We start from the raw sequence: 27,172 nt of genomic DNA, 5'->3' as shown, positions 1-27,172 counted from the left end.
GAATTTGTTTAGTATAAAACTTGAGTCAAAGCTTTTCACTTTTGATATCATCTACTTTATAAGTGACTAATTTGAATCTCTCTATTTTTTTTTTTTTTTTGCTTTTTTGGTATGTGGTAAGTTTCTATAGTTTACTAAGTTCTCCCTTAAATAAAAGATACAATATGGTGTAAAATAGTAGCTACTAGTTTAACGTTTGGAATTTCAGAGAGAAACTTTCTAGTTATCATAAATCTTGTAAATAAAAGTATCTTAGACTCCTCTGGCCAAGAGAATAAGATAAATAAATAATTTTAAAACCAAAAGAACACCATTCTTCCTCTCATAATCACAGTCTAGGTGGAAAGGCCAGTGGTTCAAAGCCAATGGAATGTGATGACCTGACAAGGTGTTGCATGTCCTCAAGGGAGAAGCCCCTACCAACAGGTGGGAAGGAGGGCAGAGAGGCCTTAGAGTAGTTGTCATTTGGGCTCAGTCTTGAGGTTTGTTACAGGTGAGGTGGAGGAACAGTCCCAGGATCCAACATTAGTGACGAACAAGAAAACACAGGAGAGAAAACTGGAGAACAGGATTCACATCGAGAGGACATTGTGACATGCCAGAAAGAAGTGATGGATGTGTAAATGGAGTCTGAGTCAGATACAGAGATAAAGAAGTAACTGCAAGCGAGTTAAGACACAGACATAGACTGGACTTCATTGTCTCTTGTCTCATGGCAGGGCCACGATGTAGCTTAATTTTCTGACTTAGATTAGTGGGAGGAAGGTGGGGCCATTTACTAGGATGAGGAATGCAACACACACCTGGGTTTTTGAGAGGTGTGGTTTCCTTACAAATCTAGGCCATGTCTCGATAAATATCGGAGAATACTGACAGTAACACCAACGGGTATCTAAGTAGTCGCGCATCTTCTTGGCACCCCTCCTCAATGAATTAATTTTTTTTTTTTACTGTGGCAATACCATTATTTATATGGTCCCATTTAAATATTTGGGCATCATTTACAGGTTAAGGATTCATCAGTGTGCCAGGAATTATGCTAAGTGCCTGACACTTGTGATCTCATTTGCTCCTTGTGACAATCCCACAAGAGCCCCCATGTAACTCAGGGGATCAAGGCCTTGACTTTAGAGATGTACTTGTCCGGTCTCAAGACTTCATTTTAAGTTAGATAGTCACAGCACTGTGATTATTCAGGTATCTCTCTCCTATGTTAAATTGGGAGCTCTTCAAATACAAGAATCACCTCTTCAGTCATTTTGGGGGTCTTAAAATCCAGAAAAGTATTTGACACATAGCAGTCACTTAGCAAATATTTGATGACTGTGTGAATATGAAATGTATGAATTACTAGTTAAATTGGACCTGTGTGTTATAAGGCATTTTTAATGTGCATGTTAACTGTACATATTACTTAAAATCGATTCCTACATATAAATCCAAAATAAGTATTGCTTTGCTTTAAAATGATTTCTGTTGGAAAACCTGAGTGACTTGGGACTCTTTTGATTTTGGCTCAGTCCATGATGTCAGTTTGTGAGACTGAGCCCCACGTAGGGCTCCGTGCTGTCAGAATGGAGCCTGCTTGCGATTCTCTCTCTCTCTGCCCCTTCCCTGCTCGTGCGCCATCTTTTTTTCTCAAAATAAATTTACATTTTTTGAAAAAGAAATTATTTCTCTTTATGTTTAAACAGTATACATATCTTCCAATGGCATAGTCAGACTGTGATTAGGCAATTGAGGTTATTTTCTCTTTTCTTTTTCTTGTCTCACTTTGAGTTATTTGACAACTTGATCATTGGATTACTTGGCAACATTTGATGCTGGAATGCCTATCCATGCCTAGAGAAGGAGGCAAATAAGCCAAGTGCCCTTACCTGGCATGAGGAATCTTGAAAATAGGATGTATTTCTTTACTGAATCTATTATGTTGATTCTTCCCTCACTTTTAATTTATAATATGACTTATGCACGTATAGTGTGAGGGTGTGGACACTACCCAATTTAAGTGCTTGCTTCTCTGTCTTGTCATTTCCTAATAGGAGATACTGGATGTCCTTCAAAAAGCAGAGCCTAAAACAGAGGATCTTAAGTGTCAGTTGAATGAACTTTGTCGATTTTCCAGAGACCTGAGTACATACAGTGGAAAAGTTTCTGGCTTGATTAAAGAATATAATTGGTGAGCATGGACCTTATTGTATTCAAAACAGTTTTATACAAATAAGAAGTCAGAGTTTGGGCAAGGCATGATAAATTCATCATTAACTACATTACTAACTGTGACTGCATATTCTAAGAATTGCTGATTCTACCAGACTTTATTTTAATCCATTTTTATTATTTTTTTCCTTTAAACATTACAAATCATGGTTTTAGTCTTTGTTTGCAAGCATCCAAGGGCTGTCAGAACAGAGAACAAATTTTACAGCAACGATTTCAAAGAGCCTTCAAAGATTTCCAGCAGTGGCTGATGAATGCGAAAATCACTACTGCCAAATGTTTTGATATACCTCAAAATATGAGTGAAGTTTCAACAAGTCTTCAGAAAATACAGGTAAGACCGCCAAAAATGAATGTTAATAACAGTGCTACATGGATTAAAAAGGTGCCTCTAGATCTTTTTTGTGTGTGTGTTTTTTATTTATTTTTGATACAGAAGAGACAGAGCATGAGAGGGGGAGGGGCAGAGAGAGAAGGAGACACAGAACCGGAAGCAGGCTCCAGGCTCTGAGCTAGCTGTCAGCACAGAGTCCGACGGAGGGCTCAAACCCAGGAATGTGAGATCTGACCTGAACTGAAGTCGGAAGCTTAACCGACTGAGCCACCCAGGCGCCCCTAGATCTTTTTATAAGCACGTTAAAAATTATGCTCCGGAAACTCAAATTTCATGTACATCCCTGCTTGAAACACTCGTTGTCTCTGTGAAGAGAAATTAGTTCATTCACCCAAATGCACGCTGTATTTATATATGAATAGAGACGTAGGCGCTAACAGAAGTTCTTTATATGGGACGGGCATTGTGCCTGAGCAGCCTAAGCAAATTTTTCTCACTTAATTTCCACAGGAACCATATGAGGTATTATTCCCAATGTATAGAGAGGGCACATTATTTCGAATGCATAGAGGTCCTAGTAATTTCATCTATGCAGTAAAAATGGCATGTTTCTTCTCTGTGATTTTTATCGATAAATAAGAAGAGAAGCAGCATATTTTGAAGCATAGAGCATTATGGCTAATCCTAGCATTTTCCTTTGTAGGAGTTTTTGTCAGAAAGTGAAAACGGACAGCACAAGCTAAACATGATGGTGTCTAAAGGAGAACTTCTGAGTACTCTGTTGACCAAAGAGAAAGCTGATGGCGTCCAGGCCAAAGTTGCAACTGCAAAAGAAGATTGGAGAAAATTTCATTCAAATCTGCACCAGAAGGAATCTGCTCTAGAGGTATGATGCAGCCGACCACATGGACAGGTCCTCCGTCGTTTGTGGCTGTAGTCCTTGTCAGTTAAAGCCTCACTTTCATTCTACCCAAATACGGTGCCACTGATTTTTGGTCATTCCTCTCTGAATATTAACAGATAACTGGGCAACTGTAGGGAACAGCTCATTTTTAAAAGTGTGAGCCTCGCTGAGGAATTCAATAGCTTCTTGCCTTTCAGGGGCTATCATAGGTTTGCACTGTTCCACCAGGAACTGTTGCTTTTTACTTTTAAACAGAATCACTTAATCATTCACGTGAAATCCCTCAAGTTTGGAAGTTGTTCTAGAAGAATGAACAGAAATGTTCATGTAAGGTTACAAAAGGCAATGGATGGTAAGGTATATTATAAAACTAATGTACGTATCAAGTAGTACGTTTTTGAAAGTTAATATGCAAAGATCCAATGATTATGCAATTTTCTTTTAGTCAGAAACAACATAAGTTGAATTTATCTGAATCATAACATAATTGGGGCACCTGGGTGACTCAGTACGTTGAGCGTCCGACTTTGGCTCAGGTCACAATCTCACAGTTTGTGAGTTTGAGCCCCATGTCAGGCTCTGTGCTGACAGCTCAGAGCCTGGAGCCTGCTTTGGATTCTGTTGTCTCCTCTCTCTGCCCCTCTCCCACCTGTGTTCTGTCTCTCAAAAATAAATAAATATTTAAAAATTTTAAAAAACGAATTATAGCATAATTATTGCCACAATGCAACTGATTTTTTTTCTTGTGAGACCACCTGTTTTGTGTACCAATTCTTCTCTTAGAGGAAAATTTAGAGGCATGGAGAGTAATTTTTTCCTTTTAAACCTATACTTTCGGGCACAAGAGATCCTTTATTTGATTATGATCATAATTAAAACAGCTTGGGGAAAATAATAATAGAGAATTAATATCTGGAAAGAGAAAACATGTGTTCCCTCAGTTCTTCCCTAACCCAAGACTATTGTAATTCTTATTTGTTTTTTATTTTAATATATTATTTTTTAATGTTTATTTAATTTTGAGAGAGAGAGAACATGCAGACATGCACACGTGCATGGGCTGGGGAGAGACAGAGAGAGGAGGGGCCAGAGGATCTGCAGGGAACTCTATGATGACCGCAAGAGCTCGATGTGGGGCTTGAACTCAGAACCATGATATCATGGCCTGAGCTAAAGTCAAATACTCAACCAACTGAGCGACCCATGTATCGCTGTAATTCTTCTTTCTAATGGTGGCCGTATTTTGATGGCAGGAATCTTCCATTTTATAGGGAGTGATAACCATTGTGTAGTGCCTAGAAATTTACTCATAACCTTGCAGAGATCATTAGTGCAGTGTGGCCTGAGCTCTAAAGCATCTATTGTTGAAGGTAGTATATTTTAACATTGATTATGTGATTACCTAGTTCAAGAACAACTCATCCAGGAGTAGATGAGTAGGTGAGGAATAAGCTGTCCTTTGGCTTCCTCATCTTCCCTTCTTTCTCCCTTTCTCCTTCCCTCCTTTCCTTCCTTTCTTCCCTCTTTCCTTCATTTCTATTAGGAATACAATAGAAAACAATTTATATCAGCCACTATTTTAGGAATACAAAAAGGTTAATCTTTTCCCTCTGCTCAGAGAGTTTACTTTCTAGAAAGTGGAACAGTATGTAAAGAGTCAATTGCAATATAACATAGATATATTCAGGATATGGCCATCACTCAAAGAAGGATGCAACTAACTCCACTTGGAGAAATTAAGGCAAGTTACCAGAAAGATGAGCTATTAACTGAATCTCAAAGACAGAACATTCTTTGAATTTGCCAAGACTGACGCACATCAGGCAGAAAGGACTGAATGTGCAGAGTCAGTGTGTTGTGTATCCGCAATGGAGGACTTTGAGAAGTTTGACATCCACGTGGGGTTTTGTGAGGAGCAACAAAAATAAGATTGGAGATGAAGATTAGGGCAAGATAGCAAGTGTCTTGTGTACTAAGTAGTTTGATCTTGACTCTTAACTAGGGTTTTTATCTTAGCCCCTGAACAGCATTTATGTTCTCAATTTTCCCAAGGATGTAACATAACCCGTGCCATTTTAGATGCATAAGATCAAGTTTAATTAATTACAAGAATGGATTTTTTAGGACACTAGGGCTTAATTCTTTCTAAAAGTCCTAGCTGAAAAAGTTGACTGAGGAACCTGCTGGTCTTTGAGCTGAAGATAAACATGTCAACTCTACTGCAGTGTAGACAAGAATGGGGAAGCCAGAAGGCGAGAGAAAGCTTTGCATAATGGCTAAGATGAGAGAGAAGAGGACCTGAATTAAGGAAATAGGAATGGGTAGGGGTTTATACTTAAGGTAAAACATAGCAGGATTTGGTAGCTAATTCAGTGAGGGGCCATGGGGAAGAAGGGTAAGTTAAGTTTGAGTCTAGTTTCTGGTTTGGAAGATGGTATGAATGATGATGCTTTATCTGAGACTTGAAAACGGTAGAAAGAGTAGTTTTGGAGGGGATGGTAGAAATCAAGTTAAATAGGCCTGCAAAATATTCAGCAGGTAACGCCAGGAAGGCAGCAGCAAATAGAAGTACCAAATCCCACAGAGAGGATCGAGCTGCAGTAGCAATGATAGTGAACATTCTCTAGTGCAGGCACCATTGCAAGTACTTCACGTGTATCAGTGCATTCAGTCCTCATAACCAGGATCTGAGGTCAGAATGCGCTTATTTCTATTTTGTGGATGACAAATTCAAGGCAAAAGGTGATTCAATAATCTGCCAAGTTCTCACTGCTAGTATGTGACAAAGTTCAAACCCAGGCACTCTGACTTAAAGTGTTGCATAAATACAGTTCTATAAATAGGGGGTTTTAAGAGTTTGTAAGTGGTCATTGAAAAATGGAAGAAATAACAGGAAATACAAAAAAACATTTCCTTAGTAATTTTTAAGTATTTATTTATTTTTGGGAGAGAGAGTGAACAGAGAGCAGGGGAGAGGCAGAGAGAGAGAGAGGGAGACCCAGAAACCAAAGCAGGCCCCAGGCTCTGAGCTGTCAGCTCAGCCCGATGCAGGGCTCAAACCCACAAACCCTGAGATCATGACCTGAGCCGAAGCCAGATGCTCAACGGACTGAGCCACCCAGGCGCCCCAAACCATATGCTGTTTCTTATCCCATCATTAATCAAACTCGACAAAATATTTGTTAATATTTATTTACATTTCTACAAGGTCCCAGCAGTGTGTCCCAGGCCTTCCCCCTACGGAGCTTGTAAGCTTGTGCAGACTGGCGTGCTTGCATGTGATAAATGCCCACAGTCCCTAAAGTACACAGCAACCGGCACAAACATCAGACGTGCTGGAAGTTGAGAAGTGCGTGTGTAAACTCTGATGTGGGCTGGATAATGACACAGAAACTCCTTTTTGAAAAATTTGAGATTAAAAAGCTCTAAAAGGACATTCACCATTTATACAGGTGCTAAGGTGAAAGAATGTTCTATGCTTTGGGAACAGGGTAGAGAGGAAGAAGGGCTCGGGGGCCAGACTGTGTTGCGCTTTAATTTGCTAAGTGCCTTATAAGACTTTGGACTTGCTATTAAATTGTTATTTTATGCCTGATGTGATCTAAAATCTGGTAGAATCTAAAGATCCAAATGAAGGACTTTGAAGTAAGCGCTGAGCCTGTCCAGGACTGGCTGAGTAAAACCGAGAAGTTGGTGCAAGAAAGCAGCAACCGCCTATACGATCTGCCGGCAAAGAGGAGGGAACAGCAGAAACTCCAGGTAATGAGACCAGTGCCCTTCGGGCCACGTCTTCACCCCTGTCCTCCGCACGACCTTGCATTCCAGTGCACCCCCGGGGTGAGGTTATGGCGTCTGGAGATGCAGTGTGCCCAGTGTGCCCTGTTTCTGATCGATTTTGTGTTTTCTGGCTTTCTGGTCCGTTTCCGTCCCATAGTCCAGTCTGTACTGTGTGTTGCCTGGAAACAGTCCAGCTTTCAGGGCACAGCAGCTGCTCGCCATGTTCCTTTCCACGTTCTTTGGGCCAGAGCTCCGTCCGCGGTGTGCTTGCTTTGCCCCAGCCTCTTACTAGTGACTTGCTTTGCTTTTCAGTCTGTCCTCGAGGAAATAAACTGCTACCAGCCTCAGCTGCACAGGCTCAGGGAGAAAGCTCAGCAGCTGTGGGAAGGACAAGCTGCCAGCAAGAGCTTTATGCACAGAGTGTCACAGCTGTCTTCTCAGTATCTAGCTCTAAGCAATCTAACAAAGGTAACGCCCGCCATGTGCCGTGTGTGTGGCTGTGTGGTACCCGACCATGCGGGGGGTCCGCTGGGGCAGGAATAAGGCATGCGAGTGTCCTTCCCGGCCTCCCCATCCAAGTCACACACTTGCACAGCATCCCCTTCGTGGGAGTGTCTGATCAGAGCTAGGGAGGTTTCAGAGATTGAAGAGATTTTCCAATCTCCATTATTGCACAAGATGTGCTCCTCAGTACTGAAATGTATATTTCCCAGAGCTTTTGTCGTGAAGACTCAAAGTGGAAATAGAAGACAAAATTCGGAGTCCGGGGCCTAAGCAATCTTAAGTTAAATTGTTTTGGAAAAACATGAATTCAAAGCAGTTTAAACCTTAGTGGACTACATTGAATGAGTTTGGGATTTTTTTTTAATTTGTCTGAATTTTTTATGTTATTCCATGGTTCTCAAGGATGTGTTGAGGGAGAGTTTCATTTCCGATTCTAGAGCAGACCTCAAAATTGGCAATGACCCGTATAACTGATTAAATGTCTTTTCTAACAATATCGAGAAAAGTAAATGCGATACCGCCATGACCTAATTTAGAACACTCAGCAAGTGTAATCCAGACACATCTTGAGCTTTGTGAGTTCAGGTCTACCTTGAGCTTTATGTGGCTCGTAACATCTGTGCCCTGTATTTTCTCTTTTGCATTTCAGATCTTACAATGTAGGGAACCTACAGTAAAACAGCTTCACCTATTTTAGTGTGGTCTTACTTCTGGTCTGCTAATTTGGCTCCTCAATAAAGCATCATTGACACAGTTATACCAGTAGAAGTCATGGAGTAAATAGTCTATGTTTACACCCATGTTTTTTCTATGAATGTTACTTCATTTTCTCTTTAGAAAATCTAACATATATCTGAAATTAGAATGAACTAATGGCATCTATATATTCCTTTGCATTTATTTAGATATCAAAAATCAATAGATATTTGAGTGCTTTAAGAGCTGTAAACATAGTCATAAAATCTTTCATGTACTAGATATGACTTTTAATTGATAAATAAAATCATATCTTTGATCCCAGTTTTTGAAATGTAGAGCTATTACAAAATCTCAGATAGTTGTCTTTTCACACTGGTCACCATGTAGGCCATATGAGTACGTGGTGTCGGTTGAGCCAAATGTGGAATGGGAAAGCTAGAAAGTATTGTGATTCGTCTTCCACACATACATTAGGAAGAGATTTTACTGATTCAGAAAAAAATGTCACAATTGTCATGATGTAGAGTAGTGACTAAAGTGAGGGGCAGTCAATTGTAATTGTTCTGCTTTTGACCCAGTTATTCTGATCACAAAGGTATTTCCCACATCTCAGATGAATACAGACCTAGGTTGCATTTGAACCTATGGCTGATTCTAGCTATTTGAAGCCAATGGTTAGCTTTACAATTTGAGTATCTGTAGGTTGTAAGGTGGAAGGGGCCGCCGGAAAACGATTTCTGTCATTTCCAGGAGAAAGTGTCCAGATTGGATAGAATTGTAGCGGAACACAATCAGTTCTCCCTCGGGGTAAAAGAGCTGCAAGACTGGATGACAGATGCGGTTCACATGCTGGACTCTTACTGCCACCCAATATCCGACAGAAGTGTGCTGGACAGCAGGATGCTCAAGCTTGAGGTGCGCGTCTTTAGAGAAATGTGTCTCATCTACAGGATTTGTCTTTCTCAGAATTTCTCACGTCTCCATCTGTTAGGTGTGCTTACGTCACACTGTTTCCACAAGAAATTCAGGAACGCGCCGTGGTGTGACCCTGTTTGCAGAGGGTGGTCTTGCCTAAGCATCCCTGAATCATTTGAGCTCAGACGTATTCACTCCTAAGTCCTTTACAAAATTTAAACTAAAATAGCAATCAAATGTGGTTACTTCTCTGATATAGTTAAGAGGCAAGCTTCAGATTACATCAGAGACACATTTATTCTTAGAAAGTATTTTGATGAAACTTTTTTAGAGGAAGCCATTTCTCATTTTGGTCAACTCATTTGTCTGCCTCTATCACTTAGTCCATTCTTCTCCCATCCCAGGATATTAGTTCTAGTTCACATTTGTGATAAAATAACTAATCCGCAGTCATTCGCCTTCCACTCTTATACTGGGTGTCTTGTAGGAGATTGGCTCTCTGTTTTGATACCAAGGATTCAAAAATGAATAAAATATGGTTATTGTCCTTAGGGATTTCATTTTCTGAGGCCAGAGGCGGAAACAGAGAAGACAATTTCAGCAGATCAGGGTGTGTTTGTGGTGGTACAGACACACAGAAGAAGAGTGGAAGAGGCGGGGGGGGGGGTTGGTTGAAAACTAGAATAGGTCTCTCAGAAAGTCTTATACCTAAACCAAGAGTTTAGAATGGGACCAGCCTAAGTGAAAGCCAAAGCAAACACATAACACCGTGTGGGAGAAACTGCTAGAGTTCCTCCTTGCTGTGGCAAAAACTGATGGCCTTGAGGAGCTGAGGCTGAATCTGTAGAGGCTGGTAGGGTCCAGATTAAGGAGAGTGGTGAAACCTTGCCTTTAAAGTGATAACACCAGTTTTATAACTTTGAATTCAAACTTGCTTCTTCTGTAGAGAAAGAGTAGCACCATGAAGACCTTGAAATATATAGATTAATATGTACTATAAATTAATCTATTTCTTGGGGCTAGCTGTGCTAGAGACCTTAACATTCTAAACTCATTATCCTGTGACCTTTGAAAGTCCATGAATTGGGGTGTCTGGGTGGCTCAGTCGGTTAAGCGTCCGACTTCAGCTCAGGTCATGATCTCACGATTTGTGGGTTCGAGCCCTGCATTGGGCTCTGTGCTGACAGCTCAGAACCTGGGGCTTCTCTTCAGATCCTGTGATCCCTTCTCTCTCTGACCCTCTCCTGCTCACACTGTCTCTCTCTTTCTCTCTCTCTCTCTCTCTCAAAAATAAATAAAAACATTTTTAAAAAATGGAAAGTCCATGAATTCTATTGTAGTCACTTCTTCTCTTGTTGAAAACCAGTAAAATAAAATTTCACTGGAAACAAGGGATTATTCAGAGAAGAATCAAGCCCTAAGAAGCTGAGGCCACTTGGAGGCCAGCAGGTGACTGGTGATTGGTGGCTGACACTCACCAGCAGGTGACTCTCCCACCTGGCACCCAGTCAGTCTGAGAGATTCATGGTTCAACTGGTCGCCTGTCATTCTCCTATTTAGCATCTCTGAAACATTTAAAGCCAAAATGCTAAACATGCAAATGACCAAGGATGTCTGTTTTTGTGCCTGTAGGCCCTACTATCAGTGAAACAGGAAAAAGAGATCCAGATGAGAATGATAGTGACCAGAGGGGAATCTGTGCTGCAGAATACCTCTCCGGAAGGCGTCCCCGCCATTCAGCAGCAGCTGCAGAGTGTGAAGGATTTGTGGGCTTCCCTGTTGTCTGCAGCCATCCGGTGTAGAAGGTAAGCGAGACAGCCAACTATTGCCAAGCCGATACCGGAAGATCAATAGAACAGCGCAGTAATGCACCCTTCCTTCCCCTCCCTCCCTTTTTTCCTTCCCTCCTGCCTTCTTTCCTTCCCTCTCTCCCTCCCTTCCTTCCATCTTTCCTTCCTTCCTTCCTTCCTTCCTTCTTTCTTTCCATCCTTCCCTCTTTCTTTCCTTTCTTTCCTTCCTTCCTCCCTTCCTTCCTTGCTTCCTTCCTTCCTTCCACCCTTCCTTCCTTCCTTGCTTCCTTCCTTCCACCCTTCCTTCCTTCCTTTCTTCCATCCTTTCCTCTTTCTTTCCTTCCTTTCCCTTCCTTCCTTCCTTTCTTCTTTCTTTCCTCTTCTTTTTTCTTATTAGAACAAAAGAAACTTGTAGGTACAATATTGCATTTAGGTTGGCCTGCAATACCATACCTATATTTTAATATAACAACATATTTCTTTTTGCTGTGGTTCACTGCTTAAAAGGTAAATAAATGTTTCATCATGTAAATATATATTATTTATAATTTTTTTAAACATTTATTTATTTTTGAGAGGGAGAAAGTGCATGCAGGGGAGGGCCAGGGGGAGGTAGACCTGAAGCAGGCTCTGTGCTGAGAGTTGGAACTCACAAACCATGAGATTATGACCCGAGCTGAAGTCCGTCTCAGTCAGCTGAGCCACTCGGGGGCCCCTAAAGATATTTTATTTAAACCAAGTCATTTCCTTGGGAGGTGACCCCAGGAAGCACCAGTAGTGGATGGGAGGAGAGATGAGAACGCAAGGGCAGCTGATAAAGGGAACGTTCTCAAACAGGTTTCCGCACTGAGCGCAGTGGACAGCTTGATCTGGCTGGGCAGTGCAGGAGTCCGGAGCTCCCTGTTGAGGACAGACTAGAAAGCTTATAAACAACCTTCCATGAGTCAAGAGGGCAGCTGAGGGCTATTCCCAGGGGACAACAATGCCAGGCACTTGTCACCTACATTACCCTCCAGCTGAGCAAGCTCTTGGGTACCAGAGAATGGCCTCAGGGCCAGGAGGACATGGAGCTGGCAGTCAGGGGACAGGATCTTGCAGTGGTGTGGTTGGAGGACAAATATGGGTGGAGCACAAAGTATCCGCTACAAAATCACTCAAAGTGTGGTAGTTACATTAGGCACCAATGAATAATGGCCTTGAAAACATAACATCCATAATTGGGAGAAGGAGTGCTTGATTTACCTGTAAGAGAAGTAATTCGGTTAGGCCAGTTCAGAAAATATTACCCTATTTTTCTATTGTGATTTTCTGATTTTTATTTTTATTTTTTAAAAATTTTATTTATTTAGGGGCACCTGGGTGGCTCAGTCAGGTAAGCATCCAACTTCGACGTAGGTCATGATCTCTCAGTTCGTGGGTTCCAGCCCTGCATCGGGCTCTGTGCTGACAGCTCAGAGCCTGTAGCCTGCTTTGGGTTCTGTGTCTCCCTCTCTCTCTGTCCCTCCTTGACTTGTGGTCTGTCTTTCTCTGTCTCAAAAATAAATAAAGGAAAAAAATTTTTTTAAATCATTTATTGGGGCGCCTGGTGGCTCAGTCTTAAGGTTAAGCCTCCGACTTCAGCTCAGGTCAGATCTCACGTTCGTGGGTTCAAGCCCCGCATCAGGCTCTGTGCTGCCAGCTAGCTCAGAGCCTGGAGCCTGCTTCCTGTTCTGTGTCTACCTCTCTCTCTGCCCCTCCCACTCTGATGCTCTGTCTCTGTATCAAAAATAAATAAAAACACTAAAAAAATCATTTATTTATATTAAGAGAGAGAAAGAGAACATAAACAGGGGAGGGACAGAGAGAGGGGGAGAGAGAGAGAGAGAGAGAGAGAGAGAGAGAGAGAGAATCGCAAGCAGGGTCCACACTGTCAGTGCAGAGCCTGACATAGGGCTCAAACTCATGAGCTATGAGATCATTGACCTGAGCTGAAATTAGGAGTCAGACACAACAGACTGAACCTCCCAGGCACCCTATGATTTTCTGGTTTTATTTTTTTAATATATATTTTTTAATGTTTTATTTATTTTTGAGAGAGATAGAGACAGCATGAGCAGGGGAGGGTCTATGAATAGATTTGGAAGCAGGCTCTAGGCTCTGAGCTAGCTGTCAGCACAGAGCCCGATGCGGGGCTTGAACCCATGATCTGTGAGATCATGACCTGAGCCGAAGCCGGATGTTTAACTGACTGAGCTACCCAATTTTCTGATTTTTAAATTTCCTGCAAAATAGTTACTATGCTTTTTCTTGCTTCTTTCTTCCTTCTTTTAGTAGTTCCTTTTTTTCTCTCCTCTGGATATCCTGTTCAATTCAGTAGTGTTAAGTATTGATCCTCTTCCTCCCTGGAGTCTTGGCTCCAGAAAACCTCCCCCAAGGGGATCTCCCCCAGTTTGGCCCCAAGCCTCTCCCAGGGTCTCACATGACCTGCTTACTTTACTGATTCCAAGTTTTATGTCCAGTCCCACTTTCCCACCTATCTGCCCGGACGTAACTGTCCCTTGCTTCCTGAGGTATGCTTGCCGGGGACTCAGACTGAGTTGATCGACCCTGGCCATTCCACCCACCCTGAGCCAGCTCCTGTCCTGATGGATGGGCTCCCTGCTGGTCAGGTGGACAGAGCAGATGCAGTGATAGAGATTGGGCAAATTGGATTTATATGGCTTCTCAGTGTAGATTATTATCCTTTTGAATATCTTTCAGTCAACTTGAAGGAGCTCTTTCTAAGTGGACCAGTTATCAGGATGATGTTCGACAGTTTTCCAGTTGGATGGACAGTGTGGAAACCAGCCTAAATGAATCTGAAAGGCAGCATGCAGAACTGCGGGAGAAAACAGCCTCTCTGGGGAAAGCCAAGGTGGGAGCTGGATTTCAGACCCCATTTTTCCGCCAACAGGCTTCTTCAGAATGCCTTAGTTATGTAAAAAGATGATCTGCTAGAGCTGCACACATTGGTAAACTATAGCAGGGGCTTCTGCTATAATTTCTACTGGCTTCTAAACCAGACTATTGTGTGTGGCTACTTTATTAGTGATTGAAAATTTTCTCTTCCGGGAAAACCTCAGAGACCCATGTTTTATGGTACATTTAAAATCTGGCCACTTGCAATATCTTAATTTCTTCAGCCTGCTCATTATTAGGAAGCAAAAAATGCTTTCTTTTTTTATCACATCTTTTGTATTTCTACTTTTGTACGTTTTCGCGATGCTTATATTAGTGTAGTGCTACATATTCTTTAGATAGATCGATAGATAGATATTGGGGATATGTCATAAGTCTTTTTATTTTATTTATTTTTAAATGTTTATTTATTTTTGAGAGAGAGAGAGAGAGTGGGAGTGGGGCAGAGAGGGAGACACAGAATCTGAAGCAGCCACCAGGCTCTGCGCTGTCAGTGCAGAGCCTGATGTGGGACTTGAACCCACAAGCCATGAGATCATGACCTGTACTGAAGTTGGTTGCTCAACTGACTGAGCCACCCAGGGGCCCCAAATCTTTTTATTAATAGTGGTATTCAGGCATAAAATGTTGGAGCCCTTTGACTTATATCCTTATTCTAGGGCATAGTTATTGGATGACCTGTTCCACCTCAACCTTTTCTATGTCTGAAGCAGAACTTCTTACGTATTACTTTTACCCCCAAAGTCTTCACGTCCTGATATTCTCAGTCCCGGTTCATTTGTGTGACCCCTGCTGCATACCTTAACCTGGAAACTTCATTATCCACCGTTCCTGCTTCCTCATCCCCACTTTGAATCAGGCATTAGATCCTGCAGGTTTTATTCCAGAAACCTCTCATGACCACAAACCATTCTTCTTTTCCTAAATTGCAACAGACTTCTAATGCTCATTTTGGGGATGCCTGGGTGGCTCAGTCGATTGAACATCCCACTTTGGCTCAGGTCATGATATTGCAGTTTGTGAGTTCAAGCCCCACATTAGGCTCTGTGCCGACAGCTCAGAACCTGGAGCCTGCTTTGGATTCTGTGTCTCCATCTCTCTCTCTGCCCCTCCCCCACTCATGTTCTCTCTCTCTCTCTCTCTCTCTCTCAAAAAAACCCCCATTAAAACAATTAAAAACAAATAAATGCTCATTTTGCCTCTTGTCTTCATCTACCGTTACCTTCATATAAAGGTGCATGTCTCACTTTCCTGCCTGGGCGCCCTGTTGTCCCATTGTTTGTAGTCTCTGACGGATCTTCCTCACCAGCTGTGTAAGAATTTGAGTAATCTCCCTCACTTGTCACCCTCATTTCCCTCACTCTCCTGCCCTCCTGGCCCCCATGTAGTTCTACTTCCTGAAAAGGCCATGTTAGACGGAAGAGAGTCCGTGCCTCGGCAGGAAGGATCTGGCTCGGCCTCCGCAGCTAGCGGCCTGCACTCCCCTTTCTAAACTCACACACGTTTTTTCGTTTTTTTGTTGTGACACCACCACCACCCTAAGCTTACTTAGTTCTCCTGTTCTCTGTTGTTCGTGTCTCTTTATCAGTTGGCAGAGTATATGCTTATGTCCCTCTCTCCCTCAGTGGATGAAGGTGCTTAATATTTCTTTTATCGTATGCATTGAGCTCTCTGGCTAACACAGAGCAAATGCTGAATAAAAGCTATTTAAATGACTCAATGATCTTATGTGACTTATGCCCAATCTCTTAACATTTTAGAGTCTCATTTATGCATCCAAAAATTAATCTAATCATAATTATCTACCTCTTGATATTATAAGGATTTATTGACTAATGAAATTATTCATTTATTCAATAAATATTTACTGAGAACTTGCTGCCTGCAGGCATTGTGCTCGATTCTAGGTAAATAAAGCCGAGAAGCATGCATTCGGGTGGGGACGCGTACACTCATCAGAGCGCATGGGCACATCATAGTTAGGACTGAGCACAAGTGCATGAAGAAAAGTGGCACATTGTGAAGGAGTAACTGCACAGAGCTGACGTGGATTGTGTGGAGCGGAGGGATGGACAGAAAAGTGCTCTCTGAAACAGCCGGCTTGTAGACTACCCCGGAAGGAGTGTAGCACAGAGAAATGAGTCTGGGGAAGGGGACAGGAGCAGTCCAGGTAGAATAATCAGCATGTCCTCAGGCCCTGAGGAGGGAGAGAATCTGGCTCAACAAGGAAACTGAAAGAAAGGCCACAGAGAATAAACAGGGTGAGTGCTGTCAGGCGACCTTGTAGAAGAGGTAGGCATGGCCATCTACACAATGCCGTGTAGGCTAGCCTGACGATTTGCACTTGAACCTGACAGTTTAAGCTGAGGAGTGACAGGATTTTATTTATAGCCTTTAAAGCTTGTATCACTCAGGTTGCTATGTGGAGTGTGAAAAAGGAACAGAGAAAGGAACAGTGGCAGGGTATCTGCCCAGCAGGACGTTGCACAAGTCCAGTAAAAGATGGTAGCAGCATGGGCTAGAGCGTTTGCAGGAGGCATGAGGACAAATGTGAGGTTATAATGTGGAGACAGAATAACAGGATTTCATCATGATTGGAATGACAGAGAGCAGGGAGAAAGGGCGACTTCCAGGGGTCTGGATGGCCATCTCAGTGGCATGTGGTGGCATTTACTGTTTGAGAAAAGACTGAAGGAGACAGGGATTTGGGGGTTGGTGGGTCCTGGGGAGGTATGGGAATGGAGTGGAGATCAGGAGCCCGTGTTTGGACAAATTAAGTTTAAATACCAAAGTCAATTGGAATCAATATCTCAGAGTGAGTTCTGGACCAGATATCAGATATCCTTAAGCACTTTATATACATGTATAGATGGATAAATCTATCAATCTACCTGTCCATAGATAGAAAACCTGACATCACTTGTCAGTAGCACAGGTAAAATATCTTAACTTCAGCAGTATTACTGATATGTTGGTATACTTGGTAACTCTTTATTTTCTTTCATATTGTTCTCTAGTTACTAAGTGAAGAAGTACTGAGTTACAGCAGCTTGCTGGAGGCCATTGAACTCAAAGGGGCTGGCGTGACAGAGAACTATGTCACCCAGTTAGAGTTCCAGGATCTTCAAGAACGATACAGAGCACTCACCGAGAGGGCCAAGGTACTGCTAACTACAGTGCTCCATGCAGGCGCACTGGGATGGGAGGGTCTACACCTGTGCTTACGTAAAGACTCATTTACTTTCCAGATGACGGTCTGTGAAGGTGCAAAGAACAAATGAACGTCAACACTTTAAACACTGGCAGAACCAAACAAAAACCTTCATATAAGTTACCGAAGGAAAGTCACTGAAGGAAAATAATTCTCGATAAAAATTCCCAGAAATGAGCTGATTTAAGAAAAATGTTGGACAGCATCATAATGAAGATTCATAAGAATTTTCATATGTCTGGTGATGAAAGTTCTCCAAAGCAGTCAATAATCACCAGTAATATTTATCATTTTTCATTTAGGCCTCACAAAGAAAATAAAAATAACTTTCAAGCGCATCCTACTTTGTTAGACAAAGTACATAGAAAATTAAATCCCCAGGAGTCCCAATCATCACTTAAGGCACAATATAAGAATTTCGGTTTTCTTTCTTAGTAAAAGTGTTTTCTTATGACAAGTAAGATTAATTCCTTTTTTGGGAAACCCATGTTCTGTTTCATAAGGAATTCAGAGACTGATGCTTAATTCAACTAAATAATCCTCAAGACCCCTTTTCATCCTGATACTATGCTTTTGTATTTTTTACATGAAGCTTAAAGTTTCAGTCTTCTAGAAAATCATATGCCAGTGATTTAATAATCATGTTTTCCTAAAATTCCCAAAGTGAATTCTTATAGTACATCAACGCTGCATGTGGTAATGTATTCCTATTGTAATCATCTTAAATGCTGATGACAGGAAGCAGTAACCAAGTCTGAAAAACTCGTTCGCCTGCACCAAGAGTATCAGAGAGACCTAAAGGCGTTTGAGGTGTGGCTGGGGCAAGAGCAAGAAAAGCTTGGCCGGTGCTCAGTTCCCGAAGGGGACGCTCACGCTCATGAGACGACACTGCGGGATCTTCAGGTAAAGTCTACTTCATCTGAAAGGGATTTTCATCCTGAGTATGGGATTATTATTTTAAGCAATGAAAAGTTAATAGGACATTGATCCTACAAAGAGCAGATAGCTATTAAGGGGGACCCTGATTTACAGCATTTGGGGAGCACAGTAGTATTTGCTGTTTGAGATCCTTAGGTGGACAGTATAGACGGAGTAGGACTGGGACTTGAGGAATTTGTTCAGCTCCTAGGGCGGCCTCTGTCAGCAATGGCTAATGGTCTAGTTCACAGTGTTCACTGGCCCTCCTGCCCGTTGCTCCCTAAAGGATGAATTGTCAGCGCAGCTTCGTTCACAGCAGGAGTCAATAGAATGTGACATTCCTCAAAGCCAAACTGAGGGCACCGTCTAGTTTCAGCCAAAAGCTCCCATACTGCTGATGGAAAAAGTGGCGGGGCTAGAAAGCACGCTGGCTCTCAGCAGGCAGGCTGCACTGCAGGGTGAGATGACAGACCCAGGGGCGGAAGTGGTCCGAACTCATTTGCTTATTTGCTCGGTCAGTGTTTATTGAATACCTAATGCCATGCGGATGCTTGTCTAGCTACGGCACATAACGATGATTAAAATATTATTCCTGCCCTCAAGGAACGGAACTTGCAGTTTAGGGAGAAACGAATAATGAATGACGGAATGAAAAATGAATAATGTCATAAGGAATAGAGGAGGTCAAGCAAGAGATGTGATGGGACCATTAAAGAGAGCCCTGCAATTTTACCTAGAGAGACAGGGAGGGGTTAGGAGGTGGCCCTAGAAGGGAATACCAGGCCCATGCAGTAGAGAACAGAGAAAGGCCAGTGCATCAAATCCATGTGCCACCAGCTGTGTGTTGGAATTTACTGACATGGTATCAGCCCTGAGTAGAACTGGTTCAAGGTTGGGCAAGATGTACCTACAGCTTGCACAAAGGAAAAACAACAGGGACTGAGAGGTTACCACCGGCATGTGACACTTCTGGCTATTTCAGTTAAGTCCCGGGGAGTGTATAATGGCAGGAGCACAGCTCTGGGATTAGGAAGTTTGGACTCTAATCCTGAGTGGGACCTGATGCTGGATGATGTGGGGCAAGAGAGAACCTCTCCCATTCAGCTTCCTCCACAGCGTTGTCCTAAGGCAGGGTTAAATGAGATGGGAGGAATACTAATTTAAATGATGGCCATTCACGAAACACATATGAAGTAGAAGTTACAAGCGTCCTAATTTCATTAGCTTATGTAAGGATCTAATTGATTCTGTTTCCAAAGAACAGGTACTCTGGTCTGCCCCGTGGAGCTGTTGTCATTTCTTCTAGTAGAAGATTAGCTTTGTTCTTGCTAAATAACCCCTCTTAGCACTTCACTCCAAATTCTCAGCAAGCACACACCAAGCTCTCTAGCCTTTGGTGCGGAACCTCGGGCAATAAGTCACTTGTCACCAGCAGACGTTTCTCTTGTTCTGTTCGGAAGCAAATGTTTCACTTCAGTCAGCAGAAGTGTAGTCCAAAATGATGCCCACCTCTCATTTCTCCTCACCTTCGTTCTTTTTTTTTTTTTAATGTTTTATTTATTTTTGAGACAGAGAGAGACAGAGCATGAGCAGGGAGGGGCAGAGAGAGAGGGAGACACAGAATTGGAAGCAGGCTCCAGGCTCTGACCTAGCTGTCAGCACAGAGCCCGACGCAGGGCTCGAACCCACGAATGTGAGATCATGACCTGAGCTGAAGTCGGGCACTTAACCGACTGAGCCACCCAGGCGCCCCTCGCGTTCGTTCTTAACATTGTCTTATTTGGAGTCACCGTGAACCTGGGAAAGGAGAGGAGGTGCTGGTGGTGGGAATAGTGGTGGAGAACTGTGCTATTCCATCTGCAGAGCAGGACTTCTGCAGGGTCCCGGTGTCCCCCAGTCCGCACGGTAGTGTGAGGATTGGCCAGCTGTCTGGGCTGTCACAAATTAATTTCTGTGAACTGAAGCCTTAATATGGGTTATTGCACATATAGGTTTGTAAAATATTGGGCCATATATTTCCTTCAGAATAAATACTTGAAACATGGGATGTATAAGAATTTACCCAATAGAGTGATGATTTATATAATAAAGAAAGCTGTTATAAAATATGGAAAAAGGGATAATGGGAAAATTAATAAATTGGGGCAAGAACCAGTAAACAACAACCTATGGCTACAATGCTTACCTTTTACATAAAGTTTTATTGGAACACAGCCACACCCATTCACTTATGTGTCATCTATGGGCACTTTTGTGCAGCAGTGGCTGAGGTAAGTAGTTACAGCAGAGACCATATGGCCCACAAAATCTAAAATGTTTACTAGCATGGGGCACCTGGCTGGCTCCATTGGTTAAGTGTCTGACTTCAGCTTTGGTCATGATCTCATAGTTTGTGAGTTTGAGCTCTGCGTCAGGCTCTGTGCTGATAGCTCAGAGCCTGGAGCCAGCTTTGGATTCTGTGTCTTTTTCTCTCTCTGTTCCTCACCTCTCTCTGTCTTTCTCTCTGTCTCTCTCAAAAACAAATAAAACATTAAAAATTAAAAAAAAAATGTTTACTATCATGTTCTTTGTAAAAAACAGTTTGTCATCCCTGAATTAAGATCAAGTATTCTATAAAATTAAATTTAAAAAAAACCTAAGAATTTTGGAATACAATTTCTGTGTGTGGACATTTTGATGAATATTTCACCATTTATCTTGTTCTTTTCCATCTATAAAACATCCACATTACAACATTCTTGGAGTAGCATCATAGCTGAGGAAACACATATCCATTAGTTTGAACCATATGAGATCTTTGTAGATTTTTAAAACATGGTCTGCGCCCTTTCAGATGGCTTCACCTGGCATTGAAGATGTAAAAATAATACTGTATTTTCACTAAAAATATTGGTACTTCTAACATTCTTGATGAGATGTGACTGGATTCCTTTCAACTTCAGATAATCAGATCAAGTAATGTTATGGATTCTTGAAATATTAGAAATACAAGTATGCAACATCCTTTTGCCAGCATCTTTAAAGATAGGAGTTTTTCTTTCTATAAAAAGTAGTGTATGCTCTTCAAGGCATGGTTCATACCCGATTTGTAGGGTAGATCTTTGGGACTCCTGCTTTGGTAGAGGAAATGGTGTTCTGCACCCAGGAGCCACTAGCAGGCAGGTGTGAAGGTCAGGCTCCCAGGTTTCTATGCCCGGGACTCTCCAGGGCCAGCTTCTCCTGACCATCACATTCCCTAGAAGAGCTCTGGCAAAGCACCCCTCCTAGCAACACCAAGCGTCCATGGTTCCCGTCTTAGCCACAGTACAGCACTGGCCCCATTTCATCACAAAGCAAGGAGCCTCTGGCCTTTGAGTAGTTTATGAACCACAAAAAGCCTCCGTTATTCTTTTAAATCAAAACCTTTCATCACAGGTATTTTTGCCTATAAGCCGAAAGTCAAATTTCAGAAACTGTTTCTAAGATGATGAAGACCAATATTAGATAGAGTCTGTATGTGTCTACCATTTGTGTGAGTATTTGTGCGTTGGGATAATTTTACTGGAAATATTTCTGAGTCCTTCTCCTGACTTGAGAAATGATGTTCAGTGTTAGATGCACATTTCTAAGACAGAATAAAATCATTATTTTCTAATGTGAAGTTTAAGCCGGCACCGTTGGCTTGGGTGAGACATGACAACTTGAGCAGGTGTAGAATATGACTGAGGGGTGACAGTCACATGTGTCCCCCGCAGGAGCTACAGGTGCGTTGCGCAGAGGGGCAGGCGCTGCTGAATTCGGTGCTCCATACCAGGGAGGAAGTGATCCCATCTGGCATCCCTCAGACAGAGGACCGGGCCTTAGAGTCCCTCCGGCAGGACTGGCAGGCTTACCAGCAGAGACTGGCTGAGACCCGGACTCAGTTCAACAATGTGGTCAACAAACTGAGGTTGATGGAACAAAAGTATCAGCAAGTAGACGAGTGGCTCAAAACCCTGGAGGACAAAGTGAGTGTCAGGACGGGACGTCAGTCTAACCGGGCGGCCAAGGAGATACAGTTACATCAGATGAAGGTACAACTCCTACCAATTCTTGATCTTTGTCAAAGGGGCAGTGACCTTGCATAGTGTGTTTCATTAAAGTATGTAGTAACTTTTTGTCCAAGGCTTAAATGCTGCAAAATCTCTTTCTGCTTGCAAAAATGGATTATGAAACATTATTCTAACAGCAATTACTCAAGAGAATCCTAAATTACTCTTTAATAAAACATAATTTAATGAAATATTTTGGTTTTTTTCTTCCCATGCTCTATTACCTTGCTTCATCAAGATATATGAATGATAGTATTAAAATCATTCAAGTTTATGGGTCTTATTTGAAATTGCTTTAATGTAGTGCATTGAAATAATACTCGATAATTAGTTTTATTCTAACTTTCATGTAAATTCAGCAGGCATGGTCAAAATAATGCTTAGGTCGTTTGGCTTTCTCATAATTATTCATCCACATTAAAATTTATCTAGGTTAGAAATTTATGCCACTCTGTCTTTTTAAAAAAAGTTTTGACCCAGTGTAATATATACAGAAAAGTATTCAAACTCATACATAGTGTGGTATTTATCATGTTATTATAATACAATTTTGCATGAAGGCTATATATGACATATTTTCAAAATTATATCTCAGAATAAACATATTCTTAACATACACTAAAATCATTTCCTGTTTGGATGATTATTTTTTTTTTAATTTTTTGTTTGTACCGAAGTGTAAAGTGTAAAGTGCCCCAAAGGAAGTGTACAGTTTTTATGTCATTTTTCATAAGTGACATAGGGTATATTTTCAAAATTATATCTCAGAATAAATATACACTGACATCACTTCCTTTTATGAAGATATATATACTTGTCTTACACGATACTGCCTAAGAGTCACCCTGTCCCTGCAACATTTACGTCATTTCAGAAGTGGCATGAGGAAGTCCTTGTGTACAAAGATGAAGTTGAGGATGTGGGCTCCAGAGCCCAGGAGATGCTGGATGAGAACCACGTGAGCAGCCGCCTGGGCAGCCAGGCCACCCAGCTGACTTCCAGATACCAGGCCCTTCTTCTTCAGGTGCTGGTGAGTGCACCACCAGCTGCTTGTGACAGGCGGGCATGCTTCACATGCCAAAATGTCCTCCCTTCAACTTCCGCTGAAGACACACATTTGTCAAGAAAGTCCCTGGTTGGTACCAGTCTGAAATTTCCTGTCCGATTCTGTTTCTCCTTTTAAAGGAACAGATAAAATTCCTGGAGGAAGAGATTCAGAGTTTGGAGGAATCAGAAGCATCCCTAAGTTCCTATTCTGATTGGTACAGCTCTACTCATAAAAACTTTAAGAATGTGGCGACCAAAATTGACAGAGTAGATAAAGCGACGATGAGGAAAAAAATGAAGACGTTGGAGGTAGGCGTGGGCACATGGCAATGACTCTGTCTCCCAGCCTCTGTCCTTGCACCTTGCTGGTCCACTCCCCCGCGCAGGTGTTGGGAGAGTGTGTGATAGTCCTCTTCCCTGGGAGGAGAGAGGGTCTGTGGCTCACATGTCACTCCAAATATTAAGTTATGATCTCTGTAAGGCCAAAAGCTAGCTTTCATTGAGTTGTGATGTGATTTCACCTGAATGACTCAGACTTGGTGTCTCATGGCTGAATTCCAGCCTGACACTTAAATTTTAAAAAAATTATCTCAAACTCATGGCACCACGTGTTCACAAAAGAGTTTTTACTCAGATCTTTAGGAATACTACTAAAAATGAGAAGAAGATCAGGTTTTTTTTGTTGTTGGTTTTGTTGGTTTTTTTTTTTTTTAAGTTCCTGATTTGGAAATCGTATAGTGATCAAGACCTGCTAAAACCTATAATGAAGTCAAGAAAAGAGGACTCTGATTCCTGGCAGGTCACACCGGGTTATAAAACTCAAAAATGTATTTTAAGGGGAAACTCGAGAATGGAACTTGAGCGCCTTTTCTTTAAAAAGAAAGAAATAATACAAACTCTATATTTGTTTCCCGCTCTCTCTCTTCCTCAGGGTTTGCTAAAAGACATGGAGAAAGGCCACAGTTTGCTGAAATCAGCTCGAGAGAAGGGAGAGAGGGCTCTCAGATACTTGGAGGATGGCGAGGCCGAGACATTAAGGCAAGAGGTCCAGGAGCACGTGGAGCAGTTGAAGGAACTGACCAGCACCGTCCGGAAGGAACACATGACTCTGGAAAAAGGCCTTCTTTTAGCAAAAGAGTTCTCAGATAAATATAAAGCACTAACTCAGTGGATATCAGAATACCAAGAAATTCTTCACACTCCTGAAGAACCCAAAATGGAATTATATGAGAAAAAAGCTCAGTTATCTAAATACAAGGTAGTGTGTTGTTGCTCATTGGCTAGTGCGTGGGAGGTCCTGCCTGTAGGACTAAGTGGAGGAACATGATTCCTGGTGCATGTCGCCCTTAATGGGTGCTGGAAAATGTCCTCAACGTGTCTGATCTACTGGTGGGGAGTGACGTCAATTTATTTGGCTACGTGTGCTATATCAGTCTTCTCTCTCCATTCAGGAATCCTATTTGCTTGATCCTCAAAAGATTGTCTCAGTAAATGGAGAGCTTTTCTGACAGTCTGAATCACAGCTATGGGTACGCGAGATAAATCTTTCTAGAATCAGGATCTCACACCTATAAGTTTTATCTGTTTCAAATAGAATCTTCCCTTCATCTTGTGGTGCCCAATGCCTGTAAGCTTAAATTGAAAATGAGATGCCACATTTGTAAAAGAATAAATTCTAATGAACCAACTAGAGCTTAATATTTTAGGATTTAATTGTTGAAAGAATAAATGGTGATATGAGTAGAGCTATACATGATGTATAGATATACGTATTTCACTTGCCCAAATGTGGAAACAATGCATTGAGGCTTATATGTAGAATAAAATGTATGGAACAAATTTGACCCAAATTATTTAGCAATGATTTTTAAGAGTTACAGTGTGATGGCTTACCTCACAGCTTTTTTTTTCAGAAGCTTTTTCGTCCTCCAGCCATATGTCTATTCCTGTCCTGGGTTTTTCTGCCAAGGGTAACAGTGTGCCTTTGAAAATGCCACATGAGAATCACAACCGGTTTCCCTCCCTCCCCCTCACTGAGTTCTTGATATATTTAAATAGCACTTTTAGCCTGTTATAGCAACGTAGCTGCTGGAATCTGTCCCTCGGACTCCACATCCAGCTCAAGCTGGACTTAATTGCATGAATTCCAACTCAAATGATAATACCTCGCTGCCTTTTGTATTAAGTTCTTTCCCTCCAGCAGAAGAAATGAGGTGGAAGACAGAAATATGAACTATGTTAAATTTAGACAAAGGTAATTCTTTTCCACACATCCCTTCCACATGTGAATGGCTACTTGATGTGTTACTTTTATTCTGTATTTTAAAACTTTATTAATTGTAAAGATTATTCTCTAATGTTTCACACTTACGGATTTATAAAATATCTGTCAGACCTTTATTTGAGGTAGATGGTCTCGCACATGGCACAGACATGTACATATTTACTCTGATCACATGGATGAGCTGGCTTTTTTTTTTTCTTTGTAATTCAAGTCACTTCAGCAAATGGTGCTGTCCCATGAACCATCAATAAAGTCAGTGAGAGAGAGAGGGGAAGCTCTCCTGGAGCTCATGCAGGATGTCACTTTAAAGGACAAAATAGATAAACTTCAAAGTGACTACCAGGACCTCTGTGGTGCAGGAAAGGTAAGGTGAAACCAGAAATTCAGTGCAAATGTGCCTGGGGCCCCTGGGTGGCTCAGTTGGCTAGGCGTCCAACTTCGGCTCAGGTCCTGATCTTGCAGTTCATGAATACGAGCCCTGTGACAGGCTCTGTGTTACAAATGCTCAGAGCCAGGAGCCTGCTTCAGATTCTGTGTCTCCCTCTCTCTCTGCCCCTCGCCCCCTCATTCTCTGTATCGCTCTGTCTCTCAAACATAAACAAACATTAAAAAATCTTTTTTTTTTCAAAATAAATACAAATATGCTGATTTGCCAGAAAGGATCTTACCTTTACTTCTCAGAAAATTAAGGGCCCGTGTGAGTCAGGCTTTTTCCGTTTATTCAGATAGGGATTTCATATTATTTATTTTTTAAAGTTCATTTATTTTCATGGGGAGCATATGTAGGGGCAGAAAGAGAGGGAGAGAATCCGAAGCAGGCTCCACACTGTCAGCTCAGAGCCTGACTCTGGGCTTGATCCCATGAACCATGAGATCATCACCTGAGCAGAAATCAAGAGTCAGACACTTAACTGACTGAGACACTCAGGCACCCCTCAGATGGGGATTTTAATTTGTATGATGATTCTTTATGTTTTTGCTGTTCCTAGTAATTTTTTGAAATATGTAACTGTACTTACATATGAGTTGCATGAGTTTTAAATCATATAAAGCAGTCTTGAGTAGATTTTTGCCTTGAAATTCAGGTCTAACGGGCACCTGGCTTTACAGGAGCATGTCTGCAGTCTTGAGATGAAAGTCAAAGACCATGAAGATTATAACAGTGAGCTCCAGGAAGTAGAAAAGTGGCTGCTGCAGATGTCGGGCAGACTGGTGGCGCCAGACCTCATGGAGACAAGCAGTCTAGAGACCATTACCCAACAACTGGCTCACCACAAGGTACCCTCATCTCTAAAGAGCTGAGGAATTCGGGGTAGCTTTCACAGCTCTGCCTTTGTGTGTGTGCGTGTGTGTGTATTTGTGTGTGTGTGTGTGTGTGTGTGTGTGTGTGTGTGAGAGAGAGAGAGAGAGAGAGCGAGCATGACCACACATATTTGGATCATAACAACTGTACTTAAACAATCGTGTCTGAGTCTCAAGAACACCTGAGAACAGTGGAATTCAATATTTAAGTGAAGCGATAATAGTTGAATCCTGGCTTTCAACTTCTAAACACATTGGCA

General features: G+C 41.9%; 1 protein-coding gene across 1 annotated transcript in view; it reads left to right on the top strand.

Moving 5' to 3' along the window:
• Positions 1–27,172, top strand: part of SYNE1 (spectrin repeat containing nuclear envelope protein 1) — a 455,818-nt gene that overhangs the window by 226,273 nt on the left and 202,373 nt on the right. The window contains exons 56-71 of the mRNA XM_029943998.1: positions 2,043–2,179; positions 2,377–2,554; positions 3,258–3,440; positions 7,074–7,217; positions 7,548–7,703; positions 9,189–9,353; positions 10,986–11,158; positions 13,883–14,036; positions 17,098–17,241; positions 18,030–18,194; positions 21,944–22,261; positions 23,154–23,309; positions 23,465–23,635; positions 24,258–24,584; positions 25,822–25,974; positions 26,721–26,888. Of these exons, the coding sequence (XP_029799858.1) occupies positions 2,043–2,179; positions 2,377–2,554; positions 3,258–3,440; positions 7,074–7,217; positions 7,548–7,703; positions 9,189–9,353; positions 10,986–11,158; positions 13,883–14,036; positions 17,098–17,241; positions 18,030–18,194; positions 21,944–22,261; positions 23,154–23,309; positions 23,465–23,635; positions 24,258–24,584; positions 25,822–25,974; positions 26,721–26,888 (2,892 nt within the window). The remainder of the gene's footprint in view (positions 1–2,042; positions 2,180–2,376; positions 2,555–3,257; positions 3,441–7,073; positions 7,218–7,547; positions 7,704–9,188; positions 9,354–10,985; positions 11,159–13,882; positions 14,037–17,097; positions 17,242–18,029; positions 18,195–21,943; positions 22,262–23,153; positions 23,310–23,464; positions 23,636–24,257; positions 24,585–25,821; positions 25,975–26,720; positions 26,889–27,172) is intronic.

The sequence above is a fragment of the Suricata suricatta genome, chromosome 7 (genome assembly GCF_006229205.1).
Source record: "Suricata suricatta isolate VVHF042 chromosome 7, meerkat_22Aug2017_6uvM2_HiC, whole genome shotgun sequence".
Classification (NCBI taxonomy): domain Eukaryota; kingdom Metazoa; phylum Chordata; class Mammalia; order Carnivora; family Herpestidae; genus Suricata; species Suricata suricatta.
Note: the sequence above shows the minus strand (reverse complement) of the source record. Positions and strands in the feature narration are given on the sequence as shown.